Below are 10,311 nucleotides of genomic sequence, written 5' to 3' on the forward strand. Positions count from 1 at the left end.
CACAAATAGTGACACATTTGCTCAGAGAAGTCTATATTTTTTAAAATACTTTTATTGCAAATTACTCATGAATTATACATTCACAATATATGCAGTATTTGCAATAGTATATTTGTAATTTTTTTTCTTATATTTTATAAACCCAGTGCTACATACAGAACAGAAGAGTAAGATAGAACAAAGAGTAAATGGATAACTGAGAAGAAAAGAAGAATACAAATATACATATATATACACACATACACATATACATACACACATATACATACAGACATAAACAATACACAAAAAAAGAAAAAAATAAGTCTATATGATGACATCAATTGGGTAAACTGTATTTATTCTGTTCGGTTATTTATTGCCAAATATATGATTTTTAAATCCCACACCGCTCCCATTTCCTTCAAATATCTGAGGTCTCCCACAATTCATAACTAATTTATAGTAAAAAAATTTTTAAAAAAAGTTTATTGTTTCACTGCATAGATTTAAAACCAGAAATATCCCAAAATAATATTTTTTATTTACTTTATCATTATCCCTCACACAATTTTCACATTATTTATTTTTTTACTTTTTTTTAAGAGTTTCAATTTATCACATTAAAGTTTTTTTTTTTGCAATTGGTTACTTAGTATACAAATATGTTGCTTTAAAGAACAATAACAAAAACATCATGAGCAGTGATAACCACCAAGGCTGAAAAGAGACAGAGCGCCACATACATAAACTCTAAATGAGTTGTCGTGTGGTGTCTTGTCTCTCTGGATTTCAGTCTTCTGTGTTTAAAGTGTTACAGATTTCAGCAGAGCCTCCATAAGGCACACCAAATCCAGCATAGAGTGGCTGAGTGAATGTGGTCTGGACTCTGTGGAGGAGAGTCATGGTTTCAGAGACGCTGTAGAAGGACAGAATACCTGCACTGTGATCCAGATACACTCCTACTCTGGAGGACTGAGGACCAGAGATGGAAGTTGTGATGTTGTTATGTCTGAAATCATAATAACCATCGTCGAAACACTCTAATGCCCAAGACTTGTCATTGTTTCCAAATGCGCTTTCTCTTCCTGCTATGCTCATATTCTTGTATGCGACTGCTACAAAAATGTCGCGCCCCTTCCACTCCACCTCCCAGTAACAACGTCCAGTCAGACTTTGTCTACACAAAACCTGAGACCAGTCAGTGAATCTGTCTGGGTGACAATAAGGGTTATTCCGATTATAATCGTATTTTGCGGTCTCTCGGCTACTTGAATACACCAAATGTTTGTGTGCTGTGTTTAGAGCCAGTGTGATTTGACATGAATATTTGAGGAATTCATCTCTGGTCTTGGGCTCTGGTTGTGGCACTAAAACATCTTCAGTACCTATCAGTGAGCTCGTGGTCCATTCCTCACTCAGAATGTCCTGTAGTTTATCTTTGGCCTCTGACACAGCTGCAGTCACATCCTCAGTGTACCTCAGAGGGCGGATATTGATGCTGGGTGAGTCTGTAGCTTCACTAAGACGTGACAGCATGGTGTAGTTCTGTAGAAACTGGGTGTGGTCCTCTGTGTGTGACAGCTGCTCCAGCCCAGTGTCTTTCGTCCTCAGCTCGGCGATCTCCTTCTGCAGCTTATCCTGAAGCTCGTTGACGTGAGTCACTTCAGCTTTCTGACGAGATCTGATCTGCTGCTTCGCATCTGTGAAGATCTTCTCGCTGTCCTCCACTGCTTTATCAGCAGAGTGATTGATAGCATCCACCTCCTGCTGGAGCACCTTCACATCTTTCTCTCTGTTCTGGATTCTCTGCTGGATGTTTTGCCGACTCGCCCCGAGCTCTTTCTGCTTCTCAGTCATTTCTGCTGCAGCTGAAACTATGTCGTGGCCTTTATGTTCATCCATGGAGCAGAGAATACAGATACACTGCTGATCAGTACGACAGAAAATCTTCATCACTTCATTGTGACGAGTGCAGACGTTCTCCTGAAGCTTCTTGGAGGGGTCGACCAGCATGTGTTTCTTTAATGGAACAACTTCATAGTGAGGCTGGAGGTGCTGCTCACAGTAAGAGACCAGACACTGCAGACAGGACTTGAAAGCTTTCAGCTTTCTCTTTCTCCCAGTGCAGAAATCACAGGCCACATCTCCAGGTCCGGCATAGCAGTGATCATCAGGAGCAGCTTGGAGTCCTGTCTTCTTCAGTTCCTCCACTAAATCTGCCAACATGGTGCTTCTCACCAGAGCAGGCCTCGGTCCAAATGTCTGTCCGCACTGAGGACAGCTGTAGATTTCTTTCTGATCCTCTTCATCCCAGTGGCTTCTAATACAGCTCATACAGTAGTTGTGACCACAGGGAATAGTCACTGGATCCTTCAGTAGATCCAAACAGATCGAACAGCAGAGTTTTTCCTGATCCGTCTGAATTCCTCGCTGCGCCATTTCACCTCTCAGAGACAGTGAATAACAAATAGTTTCACTTCCTCATACAAGAAAGACGCTGGGAACTGATCCACACCAATACTGAGCTCCCTTGTCAATGTTCACTCACTGATCTGCACTGAATACGGCTGGTCAGCTCTTGCACTTCACAGCATGATGGTTACACCCGTCTGTAAACTGGCAGATCAGTGGAGAGGGCAGGAAGCAGGGACCACGTGGACTGAAGGGGATTGGCTTTGTTTGAGAGCAGGAAGAAGAAATTTGATCCATTCCAGGAAGAGGAGTGTTTTACAGGCAGCGTGTGTTTATAGTCCCTGTTTGCAACATGCAGTGTGACACAAACCTGCACAGGGTCAATGTTCACCATGATCGTCCTGTCAGCGCAGTCAGAAACAGTGATATCAGCCTGCAGTGCAGGAGACACTGTTCATGATCTAAATAATCACAATTCAAACACATCTGTCCAACTCACCATTATTTTATCAATTTGAACAGTGTAGAAAATATAATGTTATAACTCGTGCAGTATAATCCAAGTCTCATTTATCCAGTCGTGTGCTCACAAACGCACATACATTTCCAGCTTCTGGTGGGAAAATTGTCATCACCCAAGAAATTGTAAGTGCTGTCCAGGATGCTGAAAACAAAATGCAGATACAGCACATAATGTCCTTATAAATAAACTAATAATCTGCTCTTATTGCTTATATTATTGCAGATTTCCATATACTACTGCATGTATTGTAATACTAGAACTGTTACCAGTGCCACATCCACTGCTACTGTTACCACCACTCCTCCTCCTCCTACAGTAGTTCCCACAGAAAGCAGACACAACGCACATGCCTTTGAAAAAGGATTGTGTTTTATTTACAGTGATTTTCATCAGAATTACAATACAAACGATTTATAGACTGAGTCTCAACAGACGGAGAATTCATCCAGAACTTGAGGAGGTCAGCTGGAGACTGTGTGTGTGTGTGTGTGTGTGTGTGTGTGTGTGTGTGTGTGTGTGTGTGTGTGTGTGGGGCAGCTTTGGCAGAGGGAAAGTCCTTGGGTGTATCTGCAGCCTCCTCTTCCTCTTCTCCTCATCCTCCCCTTGGTTCTCCTGCTCAGTGACTCTCTCCTTTCTTTCCCACAACCTACATGGCGACAGAATAAAATGAACCTCAGTTCGCACAACACACACACTCACAAACAAACCTGAACATAGATGAATCCAGGCTGCTGTAACTGGTCCACACCCTCTTGAAGTCGCTCATGTTGGTGGCCTGTACCGGAGGCCGTCAAAGTTAACGCAATAATAACTCTTTAATGCATTTATTAAAATGCTGAGATAAGGAGAAAACTTATTGTGTCACTCCATAAAGTCCCATGCAGGAGAACAGAGAGAACTGAAAATAATACAGCAGAAATACCAACATAGATCAACAGAAGAACTATACAGACCACACAACAGTTTAGAGGCTCAATAATCACACCACATGTGTTACAACAGGGACATATCTGCTCAGAGAAGTCTATATTTTTATAATACTTTTATTGCAAATTACTCATGAATTATACATTCACAATATATGCAGCATTTGCAATAGTATATTTGCATGTTTTCATACACCCAGTGCTACATACAGAACAGAAGAGATAGAACAAAGAGTAAATGGATAACTGAAGAAAAGAAGAAAAACATGCATATATACACACATACACATATACATACATACATTAAGTATTCACACATACATCCATATACATACACATAGCCCATATATGCATACACATGCAAACATGCATACGCATACACATATACATATATATACATATTACATGCACACAAAAAAAGATAAAAGAAGTCTATATGATGACATCAATTGGGAAAACTGTATTTATTCTGTTCGGTTATTTATTGCCAAATATCTGATTTTTAAAATCTCACAAGGTTCCTATTTCCTTCAAATATCCGAGGTCTCTCACAATCCATAACTAATTTACACTGAATAAAAACATGTTTATTGTTTCCCTGCATAGATTTAAAACAAGAAATGTCCCAAAATAATATATATATTTTTTATTTTATCATTATCCCTCACACAATTTATTACATTAAAGTTAGTTTCTTTTTTACAATTGGTTACTTAGTATACAAATAGGTTGCTTTAAAGAATAATAACAAAAACATCATGAGCAGTGATAACCACCATGGCTGAAAAGAGACAGAGCGCCACATACAGAAACTCTAAGTAAGTGTTCGTGTGGTGTCTTGTCTCTCTGGATTTCAGTCTTCTGTGTTTAAAGTGTTACAGATTTCAACAGAGTCTCCATTACCATGCAAACCAAATCCAGGACAGAGTGGCTGAGTGAATGTGGTCTGGACTCTGTAGAGGAGAGTCATGGTTTCAGAGACGCTGTAGAAAGACAGAATACCTGCACTGTGGTCCAGATACACTCCTACTTTGTAGGACTGAGGACCAGAGATGGTAGTTCTGATGTTGTTATGTCTGAATTCATAATAACCATTGTCGAAACACTCTAATGCCCAGGACTTGTCATTGTTTCCAAATGCGCTTTCTCTTCCTGCTCTGCTAATATTCTTGTGTGCGACTGCTACAAAAAGGTCGGACAAAATCCACTCCACCTCCCAGTAACAACGTCCAGTCAGACTTTGTCTACACAAAACCTGAGACCAGTCAGTGAAACTGTCTGGGTGACAATATTTGGAACTTGTATTACTATTGTGACTTGCCATTAGGCTACCCTCAAGTATCACATATCTGTGTTTTGTTCTTGGATCCAGTGTGATTAGACATGCATATTTGAGGAATTCATCTCTGGTCTTGGGCTCTGGTTGTGGCACTAAAACATCTTCAGTACCTATCAGTGAGCTCGTGGTCCATTCCTCACTCAGAATGTCCTGTAGTTTATCTTTGACCTCTGACACAGCTGCAGTCACATCCTCAGTGTACCTCAGAGGGCGGATACTGATGCTGGGTGAGTCTGTAGCTTCACTCAGACGTGACAGCATGGGGTAGTTCTGTAGAAACTGGGTGTGGTCCTCTGTGTGTGACAGCTGCTCCAGCCCAGTGTCTTTCGTCCTCAGCTCGGCAATCTCCTTCTGCAGCTTATCCTGAAGCTCGTTGACGTGAGTCGCTTCAGCTTTCTGACGAGATCTGATCTGCTGCTTCGCATCTGTGAAGATCTTCTCGCTGTCCTCCACTGCTTTATCAGCAGAGTGATTGATAGCATCCACCTCCTGCTGGAGCACCTTCACATCTTTCTCTCTCTTCTGGATTCTCTGCTGGATCTTTTGCCGACTCGCCCCGAGCTCTTTCTGCCTCTCAGTCATTTCTGCTGCAGCTGAAACTGTGTCGTGGCCTTTATGTTCATCCATGGAGCATTGATAACAGATACACTGCTGATCAGTGCGGCAGAAAATCTTCATCACTTCATTGTGACGAGTGCAGACGTTCTCCTGAAGCTTCTTGGAGGCGTCGACCAGCTTGTGTTTTTCAAAGGCGGGGGATTCATAGTGAGGCTGGAGGTGCTGCTCACAGTAAGAGACCAGACACTGCAGACAGGACTTGAGAGCTTTCAGCTTCCTCCCAGTGCAGGAATCACAGGCCACATCTCCAGGTCCAGCATAGCAGTGATCATCAGGAGCAGCTTGGAGTCCTGTCTTCTTCAGTTCCTCCACTAAATCTGCCAACATGGCGTTTCTCACCAGAGCAGGCCTCGGTCCAAAGGTCTGTCTGCACTGAGGACAGCTGTAGATTTCTTTCTGATCCTCTTCATCCCAGTGGCTTCTAATACAGCTCATACAGTAGCTGTGACCACAGGAAACAGTCACCGGATCCTTCAGTAGATCCAAACAGATCGAACAGCAGAGTTTTTCCTGGTCCGTCTGAATTCCTCGCTGCGCCATTTCACCTCTCAGAGACAGTGAATAACAAACAGATTCACTTCCTCATACAAGAAAGACGCTGGGAACTGATCCAAACCAAGACTGAGCTAACTTTTTAATGTTCACTCACTGATCTGCACTGAATAGGGCTCGTCAGCTCTTGTACTTCATAGCATGATGGTTACACCCATCTGTAAACTGGCATATCAGTGTAGGAGGCAGGAATCAGGGAACACGTGGACTGAATGGGACTGGCTTTGTTTGAGAGCAGGAAGAAGAAATTTGATTAATTCCAGAGTCAGAAACAGTGATATCAGCCTGCGGTGCAGGAGACACTGTTCATGATCTAAATAATCACAATTCCAACACATCTGTCCAACTCACCATTATTTTATCAATTTGAACAGTGTAGAAAATATAATGTTATAACTCGTGCAGTATAATCCAAGTCTCATTTATCCAGTCGTGTGCTCACAAACGCACATACATTTCCAGCTTCTGGTGGGAAAATTGTCAGCACCCAAGAAATTGTAAGTGCTGTCCAGGATGCTGAAAACAAAATGCAGAAACAGCACGTAATGTCCTTATAAATAAACTAATAATCTGCTCTTATTGCTTATATTATTGCAGATGTCCATATGCTACTGCATGTATTGTAATACTAGAACTGTTACAGTGCCACATCCACTGCTACTGTTACCACTACTCCTCCTCCTCCTACAGTAGTTCCCACAGAAAGCAGACACAACGCACATGCCTTTGAAAAAGGATTGTGTTTTATTTACAGTGATTTTCATCAGAATTACAATACAAACGATTTATAGACTGAGTCTCCACAGACGGAGAATTCATCCAGAATTTGAGGAGGTCAGCTGGAGACTGTGTGTGTGTGTGTGTGTGTGTGTGTGTGTGTGTGTGTGTGTGTGTGTGTGTGTGTGTGTGTGTGTGTGTGTGGGGCAGCTTTGGCAGAGGGAAAGTCCTTGAGTGTATCTGCAGCCTCCTCTTCCTCTTCTTCTCATCCTCCCCTTGGTTCTCCTGCTCAGTGACTCTCTCCTTTCTTTCCCACAACCTACATGGCGACAGAATAAAATGAACCTCCGTGAGCACAACACACACACTCACAAACAAACCTGAACATAGATGAATCCAGGCTGCTGTAACTGGTCCATACCCTCTTGAAGTCGCTCATGTTGGTGGCCTGTACCGGAGGCCGTCAAAGTTAACGCAATAATAACACGTTAACACATTTATTAAAATGCTGAGATAATGAGAAAACGTATTGTGCCACTCCATAAAGGCCCATGCAGGAGAACAGAGAGGACTGGAAATAATACAGAAGGAATACAAACATAGATCCAACAGAAGAACTATACAGACCACACAACAGGTTAGAGGCTCAATAATCACACCACATGTGTTACAACAGGGACATATCTGCTCAGAGAAGTCTATATTTTTATAATACTTTTATTGGAAATTACTCATGAATTATACATTCACAATATATGCAGTATTTGCAACAGTATATTTGTAATTTTTTTCCTTGTATTTTATACACCCAGTGCTACATACAGAACAGAAGAGTAAGATAGAACAGAGTAAATGGATAACTGAGAAGAAAAGAAGAAGAAAAATATACATATATACACACATACACATATACATATATATATATTAACCATACACAAAAAAGAAAAAATAAGTCTATATGATGACATCAATTGGGAAAACATGTATTTATTCTGTTCAGTTATTTATTGACAAATGATTTTTTTAAATCCCACACCGCTCCCATTTCCTTCAAATATCTGAGGTCTCCCACAATTCATAACTAATTTATAGTAAAAAAAAAAGGTTTATTGTTTCACTGCATAGATTTATAACCAGAAATATCCCAAAATAATATTTTATTTATTTACTTTATCATTATCCCTCACACAATTTTCACATTATTTATTTTTTTGACTTTTTTTAAGATCTTCAATTTATCACATTAAAGTTTCTTTTGTTTTTGTAATTGGTTACTTACTATACAAATATGTTGCTTTAAAGAATAATAACAAAAAAATTAAATCAAAACTCAATAGTCATCATGAGCAGTGATAACCACCATGGCTGAAAAGAGACAGAGCGCCACATACAGAAACTCTAAATAAGTTGTCGTGTGTGGTGTCTTGTCTCTCTGGATTTCAGCCTTCTGTGCTACAGATTTCAGCAGAGCCTCCACATAAAGTGAGTCCAGCATATAGTGGCTGAGTGAATGTGGTCTGGACTCTGTGGAGGAGAGTCATGGTTTCAGAGACGCTGTAGAAGGACAGAATACCTGCACTGTGATCCAGATACACTCCTATTTTCTTGGACAAAGGACCAGAGATGGGAGTACTGATGTTGTTATGTCTGAATTCATAACCATCGTTGAAACACTCTAATGCCCAGGACTTGACATTGTTTCCAAATGCGCTTTCTCTTCCTGCTCTGCTAATATTCTTGTATGCGACTGCTACAAAAAAGTCGCACCCGTTCCTCTTCACCTCCCAGTAACAACGTCCAGTCAGACTTTGTCTACACAGAACCTGAAACCAATCAGTGAATCTGTCTGGGTGACGATATGTGAAATTTTGATCATTGTATCTTGCCTTTTGGCCACACTGAACCACCACAAAATAGTGTGCTGTTCTTGGATCCAGTGTGATTAGACATGCATATTTGAGGAATTCATCTCTGGTCGTGGGCTCTTCAGTCTCTGTCAGTGAGCTCTTGGTCCATTCTTCACTCAGAATGTCCTGTAGTTTATCTTTGGCCTCTGACACATCTGCAGTCACATCCTCAGTGTACCTCAGAGGGCGGATACTGATGCTGGGTGAGTCTGTAGCTTCACTCAGACGTGACAGCATGGGGTAGTTCTGTAGAAACTGGGTGTGGTCCTCTGTGTGTGACAGCTGCTCCAGCCCAGCGTCTTTCCTCCTCAGTTCGACGATCTCCTTCTGCAGCTTCTCCTGAAGCTCGTTGACGTGAGTCACTTCAGCTTTCTGACGAGATCTGATCTGCTGCTTAACATCTGTGAAGATCTTCTCACTGTTCTTCACTGCTTTATCAGCAGAGCGGTTGATAGTCTTCACCTCCTGCTGGAGCACCTTCACATCTTTCTCTCTGTTCTGGATTCTCTGCTGGATCTTTTGTCGACTCGCCCCGAGCTCTTTCTGCCTCTCAGTCATTTCTGCTGCAGCTGAAACTGTGTCGTGGCCTTTATGTTCATCCATGGAGCAGAGAATACAGATACACTGCTGATCAGTACGGCAGAAAATCTTCATCACCTCATTGTGACGAGTGCAGACGTTCTCCTGAAGCTTCTTGGAGGGGTCGACCAGCTTGTGTTTCTTAAATGGAACAACTTCATAGTGAGGCTGGAGGTGCTGCTCACAGTAAGAGACCAGACACTGCAGACAGGACTTGAGAGCTTTCAGCTTTCTCCCAGTGCAGAAATCACAGGCCACATCTCCAGGTCCGGCATAGCAGTGATCAGCTGGAGCAGCTTGGAGTCTTGTCTTCTTCAGTTCCTCCAAAGGTCTGTCTGCACTGAGGACAGCTGTAGATTTCTTTCTGATCCTCTTCATCCCAGTGGCTTTTAATACAACTCATACAGTAGTTATGACCACAGGGAACAGTCACCGGATCCTTCAGTAGATCCAAACAGATCGAACAGCAGAGTTTTTCCTTGTCCGTCTGAATTCCTCACTGCGCCATTTCACCTCTCAGAGACAGCGAATGACAAACAGATTCACTTCCTCATACAAGAAAGACGCTGGGAACTGATCCAAACCAAAACTGAGTTGCAATCAATCTGCACTGAATACGGCTGGTCAGCTCTTGCACTTCACAGCATGATGGTTACGCCCATCTGTAAACTGGCAGATCAGTGGAGGGGGCAGGAAGCAGGGACCACGTGGACTGAAGGGAACTGGCTTCGTTTGAGAGCAGGAAGAAGAAATTTG

At 42.0% G+C, this 10,311-nt stretch overlaps 3 protein-coding genes and 1 long non-coding RNA gene across 4 annotated transcripts; all 4 read right to left on the bottom strand.

Moving 5' to 3' along the window:
* Nucleotides 1-82: 82 nt before the first annotated feature.
* LOC141757230 (tripartite motif-containing protein 16-like) lies at nt 83-2,641 on the bottom strand. The gene has a single exon (XM_074617580.1). The coding sequence runs from the start codon at nt 2,419-2,421 to the stop codon at nt 772-774; it is 1,650 nt and encodes a 549-aa protein (XP_074473681.1). The 5' UTR covers nt 2,422-2,641; the 3' UTR covers nt 83-771.
* A 623-nt stretch (nt 2,642-3,264) lies between these two features.
* LOC141757234 (uncharacterized) lies at nt 3,265-3,704 on the bottom strand. Its single transcript, XR_012591609.1, has 2 exons — nt 3,666-3,704; nt 3,265-3,563 (listed from the first exon to the last, which is right to left on the bottom strand). It is a non-coding gene; the product is annotated as an uncharacterized LOC141757234 (long non-coding RNA).
* A 664-nt stretch (nt 3,705-4,368) lies between these two features.
* Nucleotides 4,369-6,726, bottom strand: LOC141757625 (tripartite motif-containing protein 16-like). Its single transcript, XM_074618220.1, has one exon. It carries the CDS (start codon nt 6,338-6,340, stop codon nt 4,697-4,699), a length of 1,644 nt encoding a protein of 547 aa, XP_074474321.1. The 5' UTR covers nt 6,341-6,726; the 3' UTR covers nt 4,369-4,696.
* Nucleotides 6,727-7,075: 349 nt separating this feature from the next.
* Nucleotides 7,076-10,205, bottom strand: LOC141757232 (tripartite motif-containing protein 16-like). Its single transcript, XM_074617582.1, has 2 exons — nt 7,491-10,205; nt 7,076-7,388 (listed from the first exon to the last, which is right to left on the bottom strand). The coding sequence occupies exon 1, from the start codon at nt 9,931-9,933 to the stop codon at nt 8,509-8,511; it is 1,425 nt and encodes a 474-aa protein (XP_074473683.1). The 5' UTR covers nt 9,934-10,205; the 3' UTR covers nt 7,076-7,388; nt 7,491-8,508.
* Between the last annotated feature and the right edge of the window lie 106 nt (nt 10,206-10,311).

This window comes from Sebastes fasciatus, chromosome 19 (genome assembly GCF_043250625.1).
Source record: "Sebastes fasciatus isolate fSebFas1 chromosome 19, fSebFas1.pri, whole genome shotgun sequence".
Taxonomy (NCBI): domain Eukaryota; kingdom Metazoa; phylum Chordata; class Actinopteri; order Perciformes; family Sebastidae; genus Sebastes; species Sebastes fasciatus.